This window comes from Phycodurus eques, chromosome 20, assembly GCF_024500275.1.
Source record: "Phycodurus eques isolate BA_2022a chromosome 20, UOR_Pequ_1.1, whole genome shotgun sequence".
NCBI lineage: Eukaryota > Metazoa > Chordata > Actinopteri > Syngnathiformes > Syngnathidae > Phycodurus > Phycodurus eques.
Window position 1 is genome coordinate 11721660 of NC_084544.1, and position 26457 is coordinate 11748116.

General features: G+C 39.6%; 1 protein-coding gene across 3 annotated transcripts in view; it reads left to right on the forward strand.

Annotated features, from left to right (window-relative positions):
• The window catches only part of LOC133395401 (ephrin type-A receptor 7-like), a 151833-nt gene that overhangs the window by 71495 nt on the left and 53881 nt on the right, over nucleotides 1-26457 (forward strand). For all 3 annotated transcript variants that reach the window (XM_061664244.1, XM_061664245.1, XM_061664246.1), the window contains exon 4: nucleotides 23210-23365. In XM_061664244.1, the coding sequence (XP_061520228.1) occupies nucleotides 23210-23365 (156 nt within the window). The remainder of the gene's footprint in view (nucleotides 1-23209; nucleotides 23366-26457) is intronic.

Consider the following 26457-nt stretch of genomic DNA (forward strand, 5'->3'; position numbering starts at 1 on the left):
GGGTTGTTTTAAATCAACATTTTCACTGAAAAGTTGCACAACAAAAGTAAATAAAGAATACAGCTGTAACGCCCGTGCTAACTTCCAAAGCACTTGACCTCCTGATGGAAACCAAGCATGGAAAACCCCATCGCTCCTCACTCGCACTCCTTCCTCCCCCAATCCGTCTCTTCTGCTCTGCCTTAGGTGCTCCCTCTGGATCAGACATGACTTGTCACGAAAGCGCCGTAATCCCTCCGTTACAAAGTGACCAGTGTATGTGTGTCTGTGTGTGTGTTCATGTGCGGGCGTATGTGTGTACATGTCTCTCGGGCTATGGCCTACATTGAATTATTCATGAAGCATGTTTATTCCTTCTCCTTTACTGGCGCTTTCTCTCATTTGGCTCTTTCCGTGCCTGCAACGCCCACACCACCACTTTCAAATCACCCCCTCTCACGCCACTTTCTGCAGTTTCCATGTGCTCACTCCCTATCTCCTTGTATGACCCTGCTTCTAGTTGCTAACTGACAGTGGGTCTCACGCTATGTCAGCATCCCTTAACACACTTAAGCGTGATTGCCGTTCTACACGCACACGCCATGAGCTAAATGCAGTGGAGTACAGTCTGGATTTCTGTGTGCACTTGTCTGTGTCTTTTATTTCATGGACCGATTTTCTTTTTTGTGAAAGTCAACAGACAGATACGTATGTCAGAGTGGATCACTATACTCAGGTCAGTATTATTATGCATGCAACAAATGTAGAACTCCCGCAAGTCTGGGATGAACAAGGATACGTTGTCTGACATTTGTTCAGGTGTGAGATATATAATCAACATCACTTTGATAATTGTACACACTGCATGGCCTCAATATTCCACCAGTATACCTGCATATTTTTCACATTATATCTTGATATCATGCCCCACAATATTAGCAACATCTCAATATGATGCAGCTTTTGACTTCTTATTGTTCCATATATGCAAATAAAATATGTACATTTAATTTGTTTGCAAGAAAACAATCAAAGATTATTATTTGTTTTAGATCTCATTCATTACCATTTGGAATGAAATGAATGTGTCTACATAAACAGAAGTGGCCAGCGTCTGCTGCGCCTCCGAATCAAACAAAATTAGGTGTGGACTCACCAGATTAGATATGGAGCACATGTGCTGCTGTTGCCATTGTGTGCATTTGTGTGCATCGATAGCTATGAAGCCACTTCACAGAAGCAAACATCCACATGTGTTGTAACTCTCAACAGAAGCTCTCTAGACTGCCTGGTTTTCATTTGAATAATCAGTGTGTTCTAAAGATTTAGTGGTAACTATTTTTTTCATTATTTTAAGCAGTGCACTTGCAAAGCCCTGGAGCAACTCCACTTGTTTACTTCGCCATTGCAAAGTCAATGTAATTGGCAGCCTCTGTCTGTCTCCCCTCCCAAACCAACACCAACAACCAATCACCTCCAATAAACGAGAGACCGGTACTAATAAAGAAAAGGATGTATGTTGCGACCAATAGCTTGTGTTATTTATCGACCACTGCGTGTCCGCTCTTGGCATGTCCTGCTCCTTTGTCGCACCGTATTTTTACCAGTGTGTGTGCAGTTGTGGTTCAAGGTCATGCATTATTTGGCAACGCCAGGCGGTGCATTCAATATGTAGTACTTGCATTTTCATTGTTTGTGTGTGCTAAAATCTTTATAACTGAGCTTGTTTGTTTTTTTGTGTGAACGTGGAGCATTAAGACAGGCTCAGCTGTGTCAGCTTAAAAAAGGGGGAGGAAGGAGAAATTTCAATAAAGGTTTGTTTTCGCAAGCTGAGAGAGGCATGACTTGTTGAAATTACCCAGCAGGCGTGATGGCCTTTTTCAGTTTGTAACTATGAATACGGGGCCCATTTAAAGCCATCATCAGATGCCATTGCAATCAAATTGTAGCGCCTCTGAATGGTAGAGATTACTGTTAAATAACCATTTTAAGGAAATTGTTTAAGCAATGTCTGGATATATAGTGGTATAAACAGCCCATAGAAAACTAATCCTATAGGAATATATTCATAAAACCAACAAATCAAAACCTTCAGATGAGGAAACCTAGACAAGCAATATAAGCTGCGTTATCAGTAATAAGATGTGACGTTTGCATGCTTTGGTGCTTGTGTGGATGTTCTCTGTGATATCAGGCTTCCTCCAACATTTCAAAAACATGCATGTTAGGTTAATTGAAGACTGAATAGATGTGAACGTGTCTAATTTTGTGTGCCCTGCAGTCGGTTGACTAGGGTGGAAGACTCTTTCCTCTTTTTTGTCCTTTTCCCTTTCCTTCCGTCCATCTGGTTGCAGCTTTGAGCCAAATGAGAACTTTGCTGATGGTGTACATGGCGGTTCCGTACAGTCAGGCCCGTGGTCCAGACTTAAACACCAGCATTTGTTCTGACCCCCACCAGCTGCTCAAACTGCCCCTTGTCCTTCCTTTCTACACGGACGCCTCAGCCTGGACCTCATGTCTTCCCGAGTTTAAAATGATCGTTTCCCTCCCACACGTGACTGCGGCATCAATATTTGTTGCATTACTGTGACTTTATTTGTTGGGACTTGACAGTTGTGCACTCGTATCTTAGGAGCATTTGGAATGGGTTTGTTTAAGCTGTGATGTGCCTGAGGCTTCCCTGTGAGTCCCGTATGTGTGTACTGTGTGAGTGTGTTGAGCATAAGAGGACTTGACTGTGCATGTGATGTCAGCGTCGTCGCATCGCTTGCTCATGCCACTTCCTTTCTAATGAACTGTCACACAGTCGCCTCTGTCCGGCTGGAACAGTTAGAACATGTGTCTGGATGGAATGGATATGTGGTGTGTGTTAGTACTGAAAGCCATTTGTGTGTTGAGTTCCGTTTCACAAGATGTCCAGAGGGATATCCTCTCAATTCTAACAACAGTGTTCAATAATATACAATAATATTTTCTAATTTCATTTCGATTTTCATTAATTGATTCACAGCATTCTTTTTTTAAAGCATGCTTACTCGATAGATTCACGAGACCAAAGAATCACACAATGAAGCCTTTGTAAAATTAATGTTCCCTTTTGATTACACCTTCTTTTGAAGTGTTTTTATTATTCTGTCTCTGCCACAGCTTTGTTTGACATTGGGGTTGTATTTTACAATGGTGTTGAATTTTGCCTGCATCATTCTGAGAGGCGTTCTCAATATGTTGTCTGAAGTCACTAAATATGATAAACAATCTGTTGCAGTATAGTTTGACTTACAATAGTAAACAATCAAACCTTGAACTGGATCCATTAGATTGTGAAACGTACCTAATGTTGTGGCCAGTGAGTGTATACTCTATGTTGTCATTTTATGGCTTAATATTAGCATTTGACTATATATTATGTACAGTACATTTAAAAGTCAGATCTGACATGCTTGTATTATGTACCACTGCTAATAATATATGCCCTGTGATCATGGTGACGAGTCCAGTGTGTTCCTCATCTCTTGCCCAAAGTTAGTTGCGTGAGGCTCCATCTCTCTTACCCTAATGAGGAAACGTATGCATAGATGGAGGCTCATTATATACACACACATTCATTTTTGGCATCTTGTATACTTCTATGCTCATTTTGTACTCATTGCACCTTCTGCATTCAATACTTAAAATCCCCCATTTCTTGTTAGACACTAACGACATTTCACAACTGTGTACCTCCACAGTGATAATATAGTTGAATCTAATCTAATCGAATGAGCTCACTTGTGTAAGCATTCCATCTAACTACAAATACTAAGTGCTAATAGGAGCCTCGATGATTTGCCTTTCGCTATTGTGCTGCACATGGTTTGAAAAGTTCCTGTGTAACAGCTTCATATACGTTTTAATGCATGAACTACTGATTGTGTACCTCTCTGTGTACTGATATCAGTTCATTGAACACTATTTAGATGGATAGCTGGCACTGTGGGGATTTTTTTCTTGTTACTTAGCTACACTTTAATTCTTTAAGGGCAGATAGTCCATAGCCATTTGTGTAATGATAACCTGAAACTGCAAATTGATTATTGTGGCTGTCTGAGCGTGGATGTGTGTGTGTGTGTGTGTATATGTGTATATATATATATATATATATATGTATATATATATATATATATATATATATATATATATATGTGTGTGTATATATATATATGTGTATATATATATATGTGTATATATATATGTGTGTATATATATATATGTGTATATATATATATATATGTATATATATATATATGTGTATATATATATGTATATATATGTATATATATATATATATATATATATATATATATCACAATTTATAAAAATTCATGCATCCGTTCATGCGTCGCAGTGTTTTGTTTTGATGAGACTCCAAAGCATACCTTGTGTCTGATGGCATTTCATAATGTTTTTAGTACACAATATTGTGTCTGCTGCTCTTTTTGCTCTTTCAGTTGCACGCATTCATGTTTAACAAACGGTGCATAAAAGGGGGAGAGAGCATGGGAGAATAAAACAAATGCCACTGAGCTTGTGTGCACTTAATGTCTATATGAGTGTCTCCTCAACGTTCTCATGGTCAGTGTTGCTTTTGTTTCCCTCTCACAGCACTGTTGCATGGCATTTTTTTCCGTACTGTTGACCTTCATGTGTCAGCTAGCTTTGTCCTTGTTTGAGATATAATTGTGTCTGCATTTCTGTCTCCTCTGTGTGGCTGTAAGAGAAAAGGATGATACTAACAGGTACTGAATGAGAATATTAAATGCTGTCCAGCTTCATCCTTAAATCTCTCACATACGCTTTGTGCAGATTTTACTGTCCTTCTTCCTCTCAAGCTATGGCCATCCCTGCTCATAAACCCCTCATCATGTCTACAAGCAGCTCAGCTCTGTTGGGGGTTCCAGTCCGCTTGGGCTTGATTCCCTTTGGTCATGTTGTGGTCATGTCACATTAAGCGCCAACAATTCTTGTGTCAGCAGCTTCCGTCAACCCCCGCTTCCTCACTCTCCACACATACAGATGCACACTACTGCCTCTAAATGCTCCTGTTTAGTCACTTGCTACTGATATCCGTGTGGGTTTGCTGTGCTTGTATTTCTCTGCGCAACATGCCCTTGATGCTCCAGACAGTTTGTCCCTCAAGGATGTGGTTTGACTCTTTGTAATAAAAGAGGCAGTGGCTTAAAGAACATCTTTATCACTAGAGCTGCGCAAGTTTAATGTTGCCACATAAAGAAAAACAAATGAAGTCAATTTGAGTATTAATCCACATTCAGGACCACCGTACACAACTAATGCAGTAGGTCATTCTAGATACGTTTACAATTAATTAAGGCGGCTGTTTTTCTGAACTATATTTATAACATGGTAATTTGACTTGCACATTCTTAATTGTCACAATGTGAAATTAATTTAGCCAATCATATGAATGACTGAATCAATGAATGGTAATTCATAAAACACTTTACCTTAACTCGGATAACAAGTGACGACAGGCATGCTAGAGAGTTGCTTCCCAAAAACCGCTGTCTCGTGATCTTATTACATCATCACTTCTTGCAACACCCCTTCATTTCTTCTTTTGGAATATGCTAATTGAATGGAGGTTTCGTGAGGTATTCTCAGGTGTCAATATCCCCTCTTGAAGATGTTAAGTTTTACAGAAAAAGCTCATATTTGACGAGCTTCCACATTTATGTGTGCATGACTACATAAATGTTCAAAGGTTAAGATCCGCTTATCTGAATCAATCAGAATCATTTTCGCTTTGGTTTCAAATCTCAGTGTTGAACTCATCATATATATATTTCAGCTTGAACACTTCACTAACTTCATTTCCATGGCAACAGTTTACCTTCCCCAAAGGTTCCCTAAGCAGGAATCAGTGTAATTTAGTAGCACGTGTAAAACTCCCAATTTTGCTTGTAATCATTAAAGGCAATCATTTCCACAACAAACAATGTCATGAATACAGATTCCATCTCAACTGTGCCAATGGACTGGCTGTAAGTTAGAGAAGGAAAATTAGTGTAAATAAAAGTGCGAACTCTGTGCAAAGTTGCTAGCAAGAAAGCTGGAGGCGTATTTGTAGTACATATTAAGTGGTAGATGGTGGTGGGCGTTTCTGCTTCTGGGTTTGCACTGGGTCCCGACATCATATGTGTTTGTGTGCTCGGATGCTTTGCTTTGCTGTGCTTTTCATTTTGGTCTTGGATCGTGGCCATTCCTCACAGAATCGCTACGTTCCCGCCGCTCTTCCCTCAGGGCACAGAGATACTGAGAGATATTAATGGCAAGAGTGGTGGGAGGAAAGAGAGACTGCGAGTGAACAGGAGGAGGTGTACAAAGTTGAATGAGAGGGAACATGGACCAAGTTGAGCTGGTGAAACGCTAAGATGGATGGATGGAGGAGAGTGGTCGGCGGAGGTCAGCGGAGAGAGAGCGATGCGGGTCAACAGCAGACAAGAGGAAGAGCAGATGAGTTGGAGGGTGGATGGGGAAGGCTCGGTTGCAGATGGAGAAGTATTTTGGCAAGTAAACTGGAAGTTGCTGGCAGTTACCCAACCATGTTTGAAAAATAATCAGTTTCGTCGTCTTTCATGCCTGCATCTCCTTTTTTCAGACTGCTCAAGCACTTTTTTCACTTCCTCTTGATTCCATTTCCTTTCTCCCCAAAGTAGCAGCAAAAAGGAGTCATTTACAAATGATAAATTGAGAATGTGGAATCGCTTGAAATCATAATATCCTAAAAAAAAAAAAAAAGTGACCTCCTCGTTAGCTCTATTTACATTATTTATGTCGCTGCAAAAACCAAAAGTTCAGTTGTACCCAAATTGACCGTGTGTGAGGACAACTGGCTGATGGGCTGAAGGCAGCGTTGTAACAAGGACATGGCACTTTGTGTGTGTGCGCGCGCAATTGTGTGCTTGCATATGTAAATTGAGCCTGCGTGTGTGTGTGTGTGTGTGTGTGCGCGCTCGCGTGTTTGCACGGACAAACAGATTGGATAAGACTGTGATTTTTATGTAGCTCAGTCAAGTGTACAGATTCCTGCTTTTTTTGCATAATCAGGCTATTTGTTCCAAGAAAGGACTAAACAGTGAGTGGAAACTTGGAATGTGCGGCATGCAGATGGTTTAATCTGAACACCAGTCAGTATCTGGTGTGACCTTCATTTTCCTCAAGCAGTGCAACACATCTTCGTATAGAGTTGATCTGGTTGTTGATTGTGGCCTGTTAAATGTTGGCCCTCTCCTCTTCGACGTCTGTGCAAAATTGCTGGATATTGGCAGGACGATCCAGAGCATCCCAAACATGCTCAATCAAAAACAAATATATTCACTCAACCACTCACTTAATATTCCATTCAGTTCTATTAGTATGTGTGAGGGGCTGTCAGGATTTGCTGCTATTTGTCATACAATTAAGGAAGAGGAACTGATAACATTCACTTCTTATGAAATATATTTATTAAAACAATACATCATAAAGTTGAAAATAGTTGGACGATTCATCAGCAGTTGCGCTGTCAGCAATTATTACTTTTGAACTCTAGTTAACATTCAAACAGTCATCCATCAAATACTTCATTTATTGATCATTTCAATCCACATGAGGTATTTTAAGGGCTTTCTTTTATGGGCAGGAAACTAATGCTACAGGATGTCAATAATCTGTTAGGTGGAAAAAAGAAGATACAGTAGTGGAGTAATTCTTCACACTGACACCAGTTTTTGTACAAAAAAGGCAACTAAAATGTGTGTTCCGCACAGTTTCTTTTTGCTGCAATGATGATTCAGTCATGAGTCTCTCTATTAGAAATGCAGTACTCCAAAAGTACAATCGTTAGCAAGCACGGGGCTCATCCTGCATGCGGTTTTGGCTCCATAGACAATAACCGTTTAACAGCTGCGCTCTGACCGTGAGGCTGAGTTAAAAATACAGAAAGAAAGTTCTATTGATTCTCTGCTCATACACAGCCACACCTACACTCAAAAGTCCACTTTGGCTTGGCTCCTTGGTGCTTGCAATAATAAATTCGGAGGGAGGAGGCTTTCAGCCAGCGAGTGGAAAGGAGGGGGATGCTGCTGTACTGCTGGAGGGGAGGGAGAGATCGATACAGGCGTAAATGCGCACGCGCACACACAGTAACACTCCCACACAGCAGCTAAATATGCTGCCAGTTTCTATGCCCTCCATCACCTTATATTTTCACACTTGGTCAGTATAGTTGTTTTAGTATTTTACACGTCAGTGACTGTTTCTATGAACTGGTAAATGTTGAATACAAATATATAATATTTTTTGTTCTCAAATGATCACTTTTAAAGCAACAATATTTCATATTTTTTACTTGAAACACGAGCCCCAGTCTATATGCGCAATGTCACGTCAGCAAACCCAGAACACAGGTTAGCAGACTTCTTGTATGTGTTGTGCTAACAAGCATAACTACAGGTTGATGACATGAGTTTGAAGCCGTGCTTTCAAAAATTGTGTTTTATTTATGTCTGGTGTCTTTGAACGCATGTTAAATAAATACTTGTATATCCTTGATTCATACAAATGTGACATGATATACGTAAACACAGACAAAGCATAAACATTGGCTATTATCATCTTCGGTGGCTCTGTGGTGACATCTTGTGTTCCATTAGAAGACACCGTAGACATTTAAAGTTCCTATGGGTGCTTTATGCTTTATCACATTCTCCTGTTATAGGGTTCCACCATTTACCCTTGCAGTTTGAGCAGCTGGTGGGGGTCAGAACAAATGCTGGTGTTTAAGTCTGGACCACAGGCCTGACTGTACGTGTGCTTTCACCTGTTTTGGCAAACGTGGAAGTTTCTTCTGCATATTTGGATTATCCGGATTTGGATAAGGATGATATCATTTTTGCCATAGCCAGTGGTCACCTTGCAAAATGTGCTTATGCGATCTGTAATGTTGTTGGACCAGCCTGGACACCTCGTGTTGTGTTAATCTTAGCAATTAGTTATACCATAGGATTGTATGTATTTTAATTCACTCTAGGTTATTGTTCAACAACATACGCAGCACCATTCCTTAAAATGCATAGACTGACTCCAGTGTCATCCAAAATATCTTTCTAAATGTGACTGAAAATGAGGCCTTATTTGCTGCAAATTCGAAGGACACATTTGATGAGTCGAAAGCATCTCCACCTTTATCCATCCAACTTTGTGTCGTGCTTAAATTGTGCATTCGCCCAGCTCTCATCAATTTGTAAACCAGGGAAATAGGCATTATCTTGCAGTTATTTGCTCTCAGTCGTTTAGTCGTGAAAACACACCAAGTGAATGATCGTTTATCTCACTCCAGGCTGTTAACATTACAGGCCTGGCATAACTGTCACTGCTTGTTCATGTTGGCTGTCTAGACGTTATAATTATACAGATTCTATACAGTGTTTTATGTCATAGCTGTTATTATAGATATTGAGGGGGGGGGAACGACGCTACAGTCTGTCAGTGCTACTTCCTGCTTGTTATTTTTTGTTTAGAGTTTGAAAGTCCAGTTTCATTCTTGGTTCGGCTGGCAACGCCTCACTCACGTGCGTGTGCGCGTCTGTGTCTGTATGTACACACCGATATGCAACATAATGTTTCTGGCATACCGGATGAGTCACTTTCTGGTTAAGGTTGGCTCTAGATGTTAATGTCTGGATAATGACCTTGCTAAGAATTAGCTCGAGTGGTCTGGTTTTTCTATGGTATGTTCTTGGTAATGGTTATTTTTCGGTCAAACTAGGATGGAGCCATGTTCTGAATGGCTATTAAGTTATTAAAATGATATTTTAAAAAAAGTGGATCAAGAGAAGACGAATTGCTGGACAAAAAACAAATAACGATATTACTTTCGTCACCTCTTGTCCGCGAATTGCTTTTTTTTCTTAAGCAGACACACTCCTCATCCCCCCATCTCATTGGTTTGTTTGCTCAATCTCTTAATTGCTTGACTTCTCTCCCTTGACTCCTAATGACGCCATGATGTCTTAATTAAATGGCTGCTTTGATGGAGGAAGGCACCACATAAAGGAATGCGGTGTAGTGGCGAGTTATGGGTGATAGAGATTCATAAAGAAAAAAAAAAATCAGTTAATTACACAACCGGGTCAAGGCTGCTTTGCCTTCGAAGCTTAATGACGGCCTCTGATTGTCTTGCAAGGCCTCATTTTTTAAATTCACACAGCGGGTAATATGAAATATGGTAATTGTGGTTGCATTAAATTTTGCTGCTCACCCTATCACAGGGAGCATTTGCAAAGATGATTCAAGTGACTGAAAATGATTGATGAGCATTTCCAGTATTTCTAGTGTTTAAAAAAAAAATACAACCAATGCTTTAGTGTTCTAGGACAGTGGTTGTCAAACTTTTTGCACTAAGGACCACCTAACTCTGCGAGTACCACCAACATTAAAATACATTGGGTAGTAGGCCTAAGTATTCAGCAAAAAAATAGTTTTTATTCTTAAAATGTTGGAACATTATGCAAATTAAAATTAATTAAATATAGGAAAAATAAAACAAATAAATATTAATGAAAAAGTATTGTACATAAGCATGAAATAAAAAATGCACTTCAATAAAGTTCTTAAAGATGAGATGAAGATAAATATAACTGAAATGTATGTAAAAAAAAAAACATGTACTTGGAAAAAAAAAAACCATTTAGCTACAAGCTTTAGTCTATTTTTTAATTGTATTTCCTGTTTTATCCATCCATCCATTATCTGAGCCGCTTCTCCTCACTAGGGTGGCGGGCGTGCTGGAGCCTATCCCAGCTATCATCGGGCAGGAGGCGGGGTACACCTTGAACTGGTTACCAGCCAATCGCAGGTTACATATAAATAATTATCATTATTAACTATGGAGTATGCTTTCAGCTGAGGCTGTGTTTATATTATCGGGAAATTTAGAGTCTTCAGTTGACCTACCACGCATGTTTTGGGGACGAGGGAGGAAACCGGAGAAAACCCACGCAGGCACGGGGAGAACATGCAAACTCCACACAGGCGGGGCCGGGGATGGAACCCCGGTCCTCAGAACTGTGAGGCAGACGCTCTAACCAGTCGCCCACCGTGCGGCCCCTTCCTGTTTTAAATGTTTTGAATTTGATTTGTATTGAATTTAGTAATTATTTTGCATATACCACCAGAGAGAGACCCATGTACCACTTGTGTTACTCGTACCACACTTTAAGAATCCCCATTGTAGGACATATTTCATTGTGTACGACAATGCGGGCAAACTTAAGTGTTTATTTTCACGTGTTTGATATTCATGTATTTGAGATTTGATCCCTGACATGGAGCTCGGCCATTAAAACCAGTCGGGGGGCTTGTGGGTTTGATGGGAGGATCAGCCCACCTCATCCATCTCCTTGATGGACCACCTGTTCTTAATTACATGGGGTCTTGTTCACACACATGGACATGCACACGTGCACATACACACCACACAGAGTGAATGCGCCCACACATGGTGCACACCCCATCCTAAAGCATTTGACACCGTTCCTTACGTGAAGTGAAAACACTTAATCAGCCTTATGGTCTTGGTGACCCCCCCCCCCTACCACCATAACCATCCATCTACTGTAATGGCATGTTTTTTAATAACTTTGGGGCCAACTGAACAAATGCGGTAGAACCGTGATCCCGACAGGTACTTCAAATGTTGCTTTTTCAAGGTTACGGTGTACTTTCAAATAAATTGCATGAAACTATAAGGCTTCATCATCAGATAATTTCACCGCTCTTTCTGCTATCTCCTCTGCCGATGGCCAACTCATGGCTTTGCATGCCATTGTCTCCGGCTTCCATTTATGTTCTAGATTTCTTAAAGTACTTGAACGTTTGACTGAGGAAAACAAGGTCTATGGACCCTGAACTTATTGGATGATCCACAAAAGGCTTTTCAGAGCCTTTAACAGTGCTGCGTTGACATCATAAAACGTGTGACTTCACTTTTATTCATATATGAGTGGTTTTCATTTCCCTACTTGGAAAGTAATCCCCCACCCCCCTCCAACTCCTTCTCGTCCTCATCTCATCCTTGATAGAGATGAATGATCATCTTTGGCCACTGAGAAAGCCAGCATGTGCATAATCATACTTGTGCCATTCTCATAAATCATCTGCTAATATGCTCTAATAGATGCACCCAGACCTTTTATATCAGACGTTAATGTATACAGGTACTAATATCCATAATCTTCAAGCCTTTTTTTCTATCTTGTGACTCTAATAGGTGTCTTCAAGGGATGAGGAACTGTTAAAATCCTTGACCTCATTTTTCTTATTCAAAAAAAGATGCCCGACAGTTTCTTCTTCTTCTTTTCCTCCAGTTGAAGTTACAGTATAGAGCCGCACTAGTGTACACTCCTGGGGATTGAATTTATCTGGTCAGGATTTTTCCATATCTGGGTCACAGTCTCAATTGCGCCATGAAGAAGAAGAAGAAGAAGAAAAAAAAAAAAAAAAGGGGTGGCGGGACGGGTTGGACTCATTCAAGTATACATATATCAAGTATACATACCACAGTTGAATTGACAGATTCAAAAGGAATCAAATAATAAAATAAAATGGCCATGTCATAACAGACTGCAGGCTGTTATGACATGGCCATTTAATATAATACTTGTTAATTTCCATAACCAGGCCATATTCCACACCCATATGCAAATGAAGGTCCACACAAAACAAAACATTCAACATCCTATTTACTTCCTATTTGCCCAAATGCCTCCTCAGCGAATCTGATTAGCATCCCACTGCATATATAGAAGGTTGTGGAAATAACCTGATCTAATCAAAGGTGTCACAGTAAATTATGAACCAAATTAAGACATTTTTGTAAAAGGAAAAAAAAAAGCGCTCATTCCTATTAAATGTTATATTTGTATGTCTAGTGCTCTACAAAAACACAAATGAGTGTTGTATCACATGCATCCCTTCTCTTCGTAACTCTGTGGTTTTGGAATATTAAATAGCCACAGCACAAACTTTCTGCAGGTATGCTATGTGGCTTGTGATACATTTTTATGCATTGAAAATTGGAAGTCGTAAAGGGTGATATTACACAATGCTTTGCAAAGCAGGAACGGTGTCTAAAAGGCTGTGAGCGTGCCTAACCTTCGGCAGCATTACAAATCAATATTACTTCTCTTACCTAAGCTGTCTTTGCTCTGAAGGAGAAATTGCGTGTTAGTGAAATGTGACAAGCAAGCGATGCACACGCACACATGTGCACACAAAATAAACACACACACACACACACACACCACCCCAATGGTGTAACTGTCAAAAAGAAGCAGAACATCGAATCTCATTTCTCAAAGCGCTCGACCTGAAATTTCCTGACATTCTCATGCAAACATGTTTGCTAACAACTGATGCTATGGCTATAATGCCAGTGATGAGGACTCTTGTGCACACACATACTTACACATTATGCTCATATGTAAGAGAATAAAGAATTCTGATGGATGTTTCTTTTCTTCCCCCCCCCCCCCACTTCCTTAACGCTGACAATAATCTTATTTTGCTCTTTTACTGCAAGCCACTTGAAACACATCCTGCCAGTGCACTTTACGGTCTGATTATGGCTGCTTAGTGTCTTCTAAATTGATTTGAAAGAGAGATTCTTCAGCACATATCACAACCAATCAGTGAATCTTCAAGTGAACTAATTATATTGTCACTGGCAGCATCAGACGCAAGTTAAGTTTCCCTCACAAGTGATGAAGAATGCTGTTGTCAGCTCAGCTTAGATTTTAAATTTGCTATTTAATATTGAATTAGACACTATGCAGCCAATAATTGACTGTACTTACACCTGCACAATCTTATGAGATACGATGGACATGAGACAATGCAGAGGAACCGGATGGGCAAACGTAACGGCTATGATTGTCATTGTCGGCTGGGCAGATTTTTAAACTGTCAAAAGAAATTTCCCATCGCAGTCACTGTATGGAGTACAAACCTCAAACCTGGTCATAGTCAAAGAGTGTGAATTAAAAAAAAAACTGATCTGTTGTATTTCCCCAGCATCTCACTGTCCTTTCAAGTTTTGTCATGTTTTGCCGCGTTTGGTGAGTTTTGCCTTGTTTTGTCATGGTTCTCAAGGAAAGCAAGCATGTACGTTAGCTGTTTTGTCTCGTTCCATCAGATGTGTGATGCAGTAATTTTACGGGTCCGGTGTGATACTGCACGTTTGCCTTCAACTTCAGTTTGACATAGTGTTTGCGGTCTGGGAGGGGGTATAAAGCAAGGTCTGGCAGGGGAGCTTTATTCAAGTGTGCTGTGGCCACAATTGTGTTCCAAAGCTGCCCAACGTCCAACTATTGACAAGACCCTTGACAGAATGTGGAAAAAATGTCAGACCTTGATCCGAACTTGAGAAACGTGAGGGACTCCATCAGTATGTGAGGGGCCTGGAGGGAACGTATTGGCAGCAGTGGTAGACTGCTGGCCAAACTGTTCTGTGCATTTGAGCCTCTGGGACTCAGCAGCGCCTTTCGAATGTGCTCCATCACGAGTGTAGTGATAGACCGTGAGAAAACTTGAATACGGAAAAGAAAAAAAGAAAATGGCCAAAATCCTACACTGCACTATGTTTCGGACAAATGAGGCTGCCGTGGCTGCTGGGTTGATAGCCAGGCAAAGGTTTCTTTAGAGAGCCCCACAGTCCGTGCAATTAACATAAGTATGAACAACATTTTAGCAAAGTCTATGCCTCTACATGAGATGAATTGGAGAAGAAAACCTTGATAGAAGAGGAGTTTGAAGAAATGGTAGATCTATTGAGATGGCAAGTGAATGGGTCAGGGCAGTGCATGTTTGGCTGGGCACACAACTCATAGCAGTCAAGGAGATGAAAAAGGAGGAAGGTAAACATTAGATTTAGGCAAGGAGAAGATGACAACATTGGGCAAATAGAAGACAAAGCTCTGTCAACAGTCCTGATTGACATTTGTGTTTGATGCCCTGCAGTTTACTCACTTCCGGTCCCAAGTGAGTGAGCATGTGTTCATAAAGTACAATTGTAACATTGCGTTGTATTTTTGGTGATTTGCCTACATTAGGTCAATATACACTAATTGGCCACAACATTAACACCTGCAGAGTCTAATGAGATCCAATAAAGAAGAGGTTTTTAAAAGTGCTGCCCTTTTAAAGCAATTATGTTCTGTTTTAATGTCCAAAGTAATGAATTTAACTGTCTTTATGATTGTAATTTGTTGTGGTATAAATTCAGGTGAAGTGGTATGAATTTCACAGAATAGCACTGACAGTTGATTGTAAAGTACCCTTTTAACAAAGCAGCATATTAATTGTTGAATACATGTCATTATCATATTCAATCAAATGCAGTGTTTGGAATACATAAGTGCTGGTTCATTTCAGTTATCTTTGTAAATATGCGAATAAAAATTAAAAATCAAATGGAATTTTAATGGTAGATTTTTTTTTATGTACGCCATAAGATTAAATCTGATTGAAGTGTATCTAATTAAAGGTCAAGTGAGTGAATCCTTCCTTATAATACAAAAGAATCTGCAATATCTATTTTGTCTACTTTATTTATAACTATATGTGGACATTTTGTTACATGTTTGGGTTGGTTACATTTTTTAAAATTTTTATTTAAATTTGTATTTTTTGTACCCTGCACTTGACCAGTATGCCCGATAGATTGGACAGACATGTCACTTTAGCCCAGTGATGTAACAGAAGAACACTTTGTCGCGTCTGTTATTGTGATATAACTACACTGGTAATGTCAACTGTTCCCTCTCTAAGTGCAGGCCTCAGTGAGCAGGCCACTGAACAAATGTGTGAGTGTTCTACCTTTTGTGTGTTTTTGCGTTGCGATGTCTTGCGTCTGTGTGTTACATTCTGCGTGTCAGCAGAATTAGAAGAATCTCCAGTGTAAAGTTCAGACACAGCACTGCTGACATTAATACTCCCAGTTATCCTCCTGTGCGCTCCGTGTGATGTCAGTCTGCGGTAACCAGAGCAGAACCACGAATAAAATGAGAAGGCAAAGCTTTGACCTGAATGGTGCACAGCTCAGAGCTTGAGCTCCCTGATTACATTGTAAGGCAGCAGTCAGTCACTGAGTGGACTCCAATGATGTCTTTACTTCCCAGCTAATAGCAGGGATTTATCCCGTAATTCAGTCCGACTCAGTCATATCTTCAAAGCGGTGAGACACATTATCACGATGCATGCAGTGCAAAGGGACAATTGTTCTTCAAAAGTCACACTGTAAAGATGTCACAAAGGTTGTTTTTTTTCTCTCTCCACTATTTACTTAATGTTAGCCTGTTATACATAAAACAAAACTTGAATCAGGTGGTTTACTTACCAGGGTCACTGTTTTACTGTCAGGCAAAATGTTGACTTTACCAACCTACAATATAGTGATGTTGAAGGGCACTTTTAGAATAATTGTTTTTTTATCATTATAAAGCTATTGAACACATGATGCCTTAAGTATGTGCACAGGAATGTAAAATGTTAAATTCCAAGTTTTGTGGCCACTGACCTCTTCGTGCATGTGTGTTATTTGTGGTCTGTGTTTATGTTTTTATAGAACTTACAGTTTGATATTGCATATGAATACTATGCAGTATATGCACAGCATGATGTGGCTTTTACTGACAACAGCTTGTGTTTTGCTGACTTCTTTATGTCCAAACACAAGAGAGAGGTTCAAAAATGCTCATTGCTGGGCTGGTGGAAGATACCCATGCAAAAGGTTCACGTGTTAGCGGGTATGGATACTTAACTCGCTGTCGGCGTTGGCAGCCCACATTACACCCCTGCATGATTTTTTTTGTGTTCCATCAGGGCTAGACTATAGAAAAACCTGCACCATCATATTCTATGTATAGTCTACTTAGATAAAATCTGAACAGAATCCCAAAACAGGTATAATAACAGCCCTATCATTTCACAATTTTAATAATAATCTGCTTTAGCGTGCAAGGCTTAAATGGATCAGTCATTCCTTCCCAAACCTCCTACCTGTCTGACACCAAGGACCTGAGTTTGTGTGTCAGTGCAAAAGAGACCTTCATCGTAATAAGTATTCATTTTGCACAACTTAAAGCTGCCTACCTGCTGAAAGAATTAGCATCGGAATCAGCATCAGGCGCACGAAGGGCATTGATGTGAATTAAAGCGCTCTGAATTATTAATTGCCACCTGCTGGAATCACATCCTGCCTCCCTTGTATCTCTCCTTCACGCCATTACCTCTCTCACCCCTCTACCTTTTTATCATCGTAAATCCAAACACCCTGACATTTCAAATCAATGTTAAGTGATACGATGACACTGTCATTTCATATGCATTGTTTTTGATGTCCCCAACAAAGATCGGTAAAGATGTTTGTGTCTTTGTGCGAGTTTCTGAAGCAGTCCTCTTTTAGTGTGATTAATATTAATTATTGTGGGCAATCAGCGGGACTCACCTTTATTGTGTTAAGTGCTTCATGATTTATTAATGTTCATGTTTAAGGTTAATGGAAGCAAGCGAAAATCAGAACGAAACCTCAAATTGATTCCTTTCTCAAAGGCTAAAGTCTACCTTATGACCTTATAATTTTGAAGTCACAATATATTGTGTTAACTGAACTGGAATATTAGTGGCCAACTCTGGTGTTATGTGTGCATTGTTCGTTTTTAATAAGAAAAATAATATTTATTTTAATATCAAATATCTGTACAAATGCCAATATCTAACCAGCTTCAACTAAAGTAGCTTGATTGTTTATGGTGGTAGTTTGAAGTTCATTACTATTGTGAACATACTTTAACATTTAAATACATCTGACTTATTACATTTTTCTTTTATAGCTTTCATACAAAAGTTATATTGTTTTGAAAGTTTTAGTTGTCACACAATCCTTTATGCTTTCCAATTGGCTTGTAAAAATGCCAACATGCCAAGTTAACCAGGATGAAATATAGAAAGTGCAGTGTACTGTGTTGAATCGAATCACTCTGCAAACCATGACCAAGATTACAAACCAATCAACTGATTAATGGAGAAAGTGAACTATGTAGACGTGAAAGCAATCTAAAATGTAAAATGTGCTTTGGTGCAATCCAGAGAACCACATTAAAAGTGTGAACACATCCTCACTTCCCTCTGGCTTTAAAGCATTTCTACATGACAGGCCATGCCACAGTCGCTTATATTCCCACTATAGAAGACCTCAGTCTCGTTCGCTGTCAGCTCAAACGGCTGTTTCTTTCACTGACTCTCATCTGTATGCACTGCATGTTTGCTTATCAGTAGTCTGACTCTGTCTATCTGTCAAACTGAAGGAGTCCATTTTCCCTCGCTGTTTATTGTCCTCTCTTTGCACAGTACGTAGCCCACCATCCCGCATGAATCTGTCCGTGCGTCCGTTGGCGTCCGTCTGTTTCTCCTCACTTTCTCTCACAGCAGTCGGTCTCACGCTACATCCCCCATCTTGGAATGAAACTGCACATCTTTAGTCTAACACCTTGAAGGAAGAGATCTAAATATGTGCGTGCGCGTGTGCACATGTACTGCCGTGTTCCGTTGAATCGAGCCTCCCAGTCCACTCAAAGTGATCAGTTGGTTTGCCAGCTGTCCTGGCAGATCTCTCCTTCTGTCTCTTCTCCCTAAAACTCTCATTTCCAGTTAACACAAAGTATATATCTAAGCAATAAAAAGGCAAATCAAGGATTACAAACACTTCGTCTAATGATTTGAATGATCTCGTTTGAAAGCTTTATTTCCTTCCCTAATGTTACAAGCTTTTCTTGAGATTCCACATTTTATTGACAGATGGCTGCTGGTCCATTTTGAGTGACGTGACATTGCACGGCATTGACTTTCGGCAGCCCCGTGAATGACCCCTCGCTGTGGAAGATGATTGGCAGCGTACGAAACCAGCCTCCTTTGTTATCCGAGCAGCTCATATTGTGCCGATAGAGCCTCTATTTTAAAACACCGGGTGGGGTGGTGAAATGAAGAGAGAAGTCGTAAATGCAACCATCTTATCTATCTTACAAATACTTCTCTATGCTAGAAAATGCAAAAACACTTATGTTTTCTCATAGATGAATGCAGAATTGCAGCTGTTCACTAACTTGATGGTGGAGGAAGGGTGGTAGGAGAACATTCTGGAACAAAGACTGTATTTCAGTGCTGTTTCTGTTATGTCCCCAGGCTTGGCTTAATGGTTAGCTAAAACCGAGAGGCTTTTCACTGCTGTGAAACAACAGACATTTAAAAAGTCGATTACAGGGTTCTTATAGAGAAAAGAAAGACACGATTGCCAATCTTACATGCACGTATCCTGCCATGAAACATACGAGTTGGTCAAATATTGAATCAATATGTAATCGCCAGGCTTTTGTGCAGACCGTGTTTTTCTAGATGTGTAAAAGACACAGCTAATTTTATTGTGCCTCTGTGTGTTACTGTAAATAAAGCACACAATACGTGGGGTAATTTCAAATATTCTTGTCACGGATACTTTTTCTTTTTTTGTTGCAGTCATTTTGTAGCGTGTTTCAGATTTTTAATCTTAATATGGATTAACACTACATTTTATGCTTTCATAGATACACACATCTTCCATCCATCCATTTTCTGTACCGCTTTATCCCCACCAGGGTCACGGGCGTGCTGGAGCCTAGCCCATCTATCTTAATTTTAAATTTTCAATCACATGGTAACAGAAAAGTGAAGTAATACATGTAAATCCAATCTTCCAAATTATTTTAAATTCAAGCCTGTTTCCTCATGTTTATCCGGAAGTGAAGCAAAATTAAATTGCTTCCTCCACGGCCCATGTTCTACTACAAAGTAGGAGTATTACATTTAAATTTAAAACAATTGTTTTCATACGTGAATAAAGTCCAAACTTTAACAAGTGCTGAAAATGTTAAATTTCCCACATGAATTTAACAGTCTGAGACCAGTACCTGCGCTTTCTCTGGACACACGCCATATACAGTATTTATAACACTTAATATAATGATATTAAGTGGTATGGCATATAAATATTTTAGAAACTATTGGTTGCAAATATTTTTTTTAATTAGTACTTATTTTAAATATGATTGTTTTGCAAAATTAAGGTGTTTCCCTTGTAATATTAAACAAATAAAGTTGTGGCTAGAATATGTACCATATTCCTCCAAAAGCTTCTTTCTAAATGTGTTTTATTTGTTGTGCAATCCAAATAAATGATGAAAATATGAATGAGATATAAGTAATGAATCAAATATACATTTATTGAAGGACTACACAATCTGTGTAGTCTCTTCTGCATCTGGTTAGAGTCATCAATCATATTCTCTATTCATATTACCTTATTGTATGATCGTCTCCAGATCATGTTAACAACCAATAACAACAACCACAACAATTGACTAATGTTCCTACACTTAAGTTTTGGCATGAGATGCATTTGATTCTATGGTTCTAATACTGTATTCAGCAAACCCATCTGCTAATGCTTCACTGCATGGACGTGCGGTGAGGTTCATGACTGATGAGGCATTGACATTAGAGTCCGATTTACAAATGCAGGAGCCAAACATGATGTGGCAGGCTGACATTAAAAAGTGGTAAAAATTCATATCAGCATTTTTTTCACACACACAATCTTTGGCCATAAGGACTGTTGGATTTCCAGGGATTTCGAAAGAGTGTGTATTGCAATGTATTACTTATTCAATAGGCTACTCATTAGATTTCCAAGTTGTGTGTGAAAAAAAATACATTTTAATAAGCCAGTCCTTATGTGTGTACAACTCAGTTCTAAAAGAACGGGTAATTTTTTTTTACCTGATGTTTGAAGTAGATCTTCCAGTTCCGGTGTTGGGCTTTTTAAAAAAATATTATTAATCAGATCCGTTTTCGATTGGTAGCCCATGTTTGAGACATTTTTAAGGTTAGATATATATTCCATAAAGGTTTAGACTAAACGGAGTATGCACTTGATGGGTATGGTTCTGATTAGAAGAACGGCAGCAACTCTCATCTGTGTCTTTAGTGTGGCAAAGTAGTCTGCCTCACCTTGCACTTTTTTTTAATCTGCAGTTTTATGAGCTCACCAAAACACAAAAAAATAAATACATTTGCCTGACAATGGAAAATGAGTGCATATTAAAAATTTATTAAAACATTATATTGGAGACATATAGAGAGACAGAAATAGGCACCTGCCAATAACAAGCTGCCTCAAACCAGTTCGTGAGGGGTTGCGCAATCTGAGGTGAGGTTAGGCCGCTCGCTGGCGCACTTCGCATATCGCCCATGTATTTGAACAGGGTATAAATCAAAATAAGCAATTTTGAAATCATGCACATTATTGGACTCAAAAATAATTAAGAACATAAGAAAAAAAATATAGAACCCAGACCAGAGAACTAAAATCTAAATGAATTTTATTTCACATCATTATATGGCTCTGTCTTACTGCCTCCTTTGCACATCCATGGTTCACTGCTGTGCTGTTTATTCTGTACTATACATGTTATGAGTCTGACTGATACTTACATATTAAGGAATTGCGCTACACCAATGTAACCCTGTAAGACATTCAAGGTTCTTGAGCTCATTTTCAATGTCGGCATATGCTACGTGTACAAGACACAGCGCCAGGAGTTAAGGTGTTTTGTATTGCTCAAGCGTCCTTCAACAGGACTTAAACTGCACTGGGAGTGAAATTTCCAATTGTTAGACAGCAACTTTGCCACCTGAGGTGTGCCTCTCCTGCATAGCCAAGTAGGGGGCTTTCCATGAGGTAGACTCCACAGCCATTCGGTAGCATTCAGCGGGTAGTTTTGAGGGTAGCAGCAGGATTTGTGGTGATCCTTGAAGCCCACCTTATTTATGTACTGCTCATGAGAGTACGTAGCCTGCAGGATAGCTTTGGACAGGTGCTACTTAATTTATACAGCATCCACTTTGTGGGTGTAAAGAAAGTTATAGCTGGGGAAGCAAAACAAACTATGAACAAACACCTTCACATAAGACAGGAATTTAGTCATATGGTATGCTTGTCCAGTTTAAAGCCTGACAATATGTTAACAAGGATTTTTGGGGGTTGAGGTCACTGATTGTCTTTTTCTTCTTTTAAAATGTTGTCTTAAAAATACTCTATCTGTCTGCGTGTTGACAGCCTGAATATTAAAATTGGTTTAAGCCTAAAGAGTTAACTCTGAAAGAAGGATACCAATGGGAGGTTATATGTTTTTGAAGGGAATGAAGGGAGCCAGAATGCAATGCAGAGTAGAGAGGAAGCTGCTAATGCATGCCCATTGTTTATAATATAGTCTCAGAAGAGAGATCAGAGTATTGAGCAGGAGCTGGCATCCTGATTTCACACCCATTATCACCTGCTCCAAAGGCATGGCAAGTGGAAAATGAAACTGCATAGCGAGAGAGTGCGAAATAACCACTTTTTATTCTGCGTGTTTATGTGAGCCGTCTTGTCACGCGTGCATTGAGCTTCATTAAGCTCCTGTTGCATGGCGTGTAGTGTACTCCCATGTAAGGTCATAAGTGCTTATCGCCCTCAACCATATTCCCACCTTTTGTAGTCGCTCCCTCAAGTGTAGCAGTTACACTTGAGAATGTTGCAGATACTTCAAACGTCTTGCAAATAGAGTGGGGCGACTGAAAACAACACCCCAAAATGGAGTTTGAGGCTTTCAGAACTGTAGGCTGGCACAGTCCTCCAAGGTTTTTTTGTATCATTATTTAGAGTTTCTTCCAAGCGCTCTTTGAAACCACTTGTGCCGACCACTGATCACACGTGATGTGAAAATTGTTCCTGTCAAATGGATTTAGGCAAAGTCTTCTTTTCTCGTCTGCGCTTCCCTGCGGATTCACTCACGTACTCTTTAATTCCTCCATTTGTTCTTATTTTCACACTTTCAAGAACTAATGCCTGGAATCTGAAGTGTAGTTACACACCAAGTGAACAATAATACAAATTTTAAATCAGTATTTGTTTTAAATATTACAATTGTTATAAAACAATAAAGCATGTTTGCAGTATTGCAAGAATATTGTTGTAACTTTGTTCTTCTATATAATAAGATAAGTGGAGGACAGGTGCGCATGTGGAGATTGCCCTATCTGATGTTTTATGTGTTTCTTGCAGCATGTCCCCCTGGATCATACAAGATGTCCTCCAGGCAGCAGGAGTGCTTTCCCTGTCCAGCAAACAGTGTTTCCGAGGATGAGGGCTCAGTGGTGTGTGTGTGCCAAGAGGACCACTTCAGAACCCCGCTGGACTCCCCCTCCTCACCATGCACACGTAATAATAATTTACATTTGTTTACATGTGGCTCCTGAAGCATCATCGTCCGCTTGGAATTTTCTTGCAATCTTGCTTATGGAAGGTTTTGCATGAAATGAGCAATTGTATGCCTGTCACTTGGGTATTCTGGATGTTCAGCAGTATGTCGCTCCACCATTTGCTTGTTAAGGAAATACTTAAGTCATGTATTTTACTCTATAGCCTCTTATCTGTCACCTCTTCATCTAACCTGCAACCTCCTCTCGTACTGCCATTTTTGAATATCAATCCTCATCCTTTATTCAATTTTTCTGCTCCTCCTCATCCCTTCATTCCACATCTCATCTGTCTCTCTCCACCTCAGCCTTCACCCCTCCTTCACCTTCTGTACCTGCCCTGCTATTGTATTGCATTGAAAAATTGCCAAGCACGCCCCAAGACAAAGACAGTATGCATCTTGTCCTTTGTCTTTTTTTTTTTTTTTTTTCTTTCCATGAAACTAATGTGATATGTTTTCCAGCCAGTGACCCATGCACACTTCTCATTTCTTTATTGAAATTACTTTTTCGGGCTTGTTTCATTTTGTGGGAATTTATCTCCACAATCATATCAAGAATGTGAAGATAGCTAAATCCAGTCCGCATTTGATATGACTGAGCAGTTGATGCTCCCCTGGAGAGATGGGAAAAAAATGACATTCCATGTTTCAAATCTACTTGCCACAAACTATAACATCTTCTAACTTGTGCCTTTACTCTGAAAGGCCTCCTAAAAACATTTTCGCTATGCACCATTTCTTCTATAGTTAACATGTAATACCCTACTATCACCGGTATTCCTCCCTCGTTTTATATATTTTAACATTAGGTTCACATTACATTTAAAGTAAACCCATTAAGCCATTTTCTTTATCTTTATGCATTACATTCTATTCACATCCAACAAATCTTAAACTATTTTGCAGCCATTTGCTGATATAACCATTATAAAGAAGAGTCATTTAATGGACCACCTCAATGCAGTATGACTTCTTAAAGAGAGCCGATTATGTTATTTCCCCTCATTGAACATCTTCAAATAATGAGCTCAGTCCAAGGAAAAGGAACCTACTTTGAGTATTTTTCCGCTTCAGTGCTGTAGGTGGCTTCAAGGCACCACAAAGTACAGCAGGATTCAGCAGGCTTCAAGATTTTAGGTGCAATCTGCAATGCAAAACATTAAACACAAATGTCAGCGGCTCGTCTGGACCTCAGTGTCTCGTCACCCTTGGGTTCAGATTTTTTTGTTTTTTGTTTGTTTTTTGCATCTTTAAGGCAGTTTGAATTAGTCCACAATTGTTAATTCATCAATTAATCATGATTCTTGATTTACAAGTTTAATTCATCCTGAGACTGTGACTTAATTTTCGCGGATATCAAGTCAATTCTGCTCATTAAAATGCATTGTAATGCCAATCTGTTTCAGGGCAACCACATATTTTTAATAAAGAAACAACGTGTTTTTAAATAAAGAAAAATAGCACTGTACTGTAAAAAATAAAAATCACTTCACAAAGTAAAAAACAAAAAATAAGCCAAATAAAAGATCATAACTTCAAAAGCACGTAAATTGGGGCGCTTGTAAGTCAAGGCACCACTGTAAGATCAATAACTCTCTCCAGGTGTCTCTGATATAATCGAAATTTTTAAACTTGAAATATGGTCTGAATAATTTGAAATTACTTGTAGAAATTGTGTCACTGATTGTGTAGCGGTACACTCGCCTCACTTTGGTGCGGGCAGTGTGGGTTCAGTTCCCACTCAGTGACGGTGTGAATGTGAGTGCGAATGGATGTCTGTGTCGATATGTGCCCTGCGACTGACTGGCGACCAGTTCAGGGTGTAGTACAGCCTGTCTCCCAAAGTCAGCTGGGATAGGCTCCAGCGCCCCGTGACCCTAACCAGGATAAGCGGTGTTGAAAATGGATGGATATAGAATTTTTTATTTTTTTTAATGTGTGTGTATAGTATGAAAGTAATAATGCTAGTGTGTTGGTGGCCTTGGCAGAGGTCCTTGCAGCTTTGAACTGAATGATTTTAGTCCCTGAATAAGAGAGGGAGAGAGCTTGAAATGAGCGTAGTAGGGCCCCTTTAACTCATCACTACCACTCAACGGTCTTCTTTGTCACTTCTCATTTCCTCTTTTCTCAGTTCGCTTATTTCATACGGGCACATATTGCGACACTATTCTTCATCCTTCTGTCAAACTGAAATTTCATCCCTCTGTCCTGGAGCAACAAGCACACGCGGCACACTACAAACTCATCCCCACTGTGTGCACATTATCATTTCATTCCTCATCTTTTGCCCCCCCCCCCCCCCCCCACACCCCCACATCTCATCTTGCATGTCAAATACCACAACTCTCCAATAAAGATGCATTACAGGGCCAATAGGACAAAGACCATACAGGGTAGCTGTATTGATTTCTGCATAGAGAACAGCTTAGTAATTAGATGGTAAAATAATGGGCTGTATATCCTCGAACTACTCAGGGCACTAAAACCATGAGGTCACTCGGTCTGTGTGTACATGGTCTGTATGCATACATTCACATTCACTAGTGTGTACCTGCAGATTCTTGAGTGTGTAGTCATACTGGCTTTCATGGTGTGGTTTAATTACAATATTGATTGCTGAGCTCTCCGATCCGCGTGCGATAACGTTGTAACAGCCTAATGACCACATTAATTACACAATTGATTCAGTAATTATGATCATCCCCAGATTTGGCCAATCCTCCACATGGATAGAGAACAGGAGTAAGAAGGGCGATTGTTTTTATTAATCGAGAAATAAAGTACAATTCCAATGAAGTTGGGACGTTGTTAAACTTAAATAAAACCAGAATACAATGATTTGCAAATCATGTTCAACCCTATATTTAATTGAATACACTACAAAGACAAGATATTTGGGGCTGTGTTAGTGCCAATGGCATGGGTAACTTACACATCTGTGAAGGCACCATTAATGCCGAAAGGTACATACAGGTTTTGGAGAAACATATGCTGCCATCCAAGCAACGTCTTTTTCATGCTTATTTCAGAAGACAATGCCAAACCACATTCT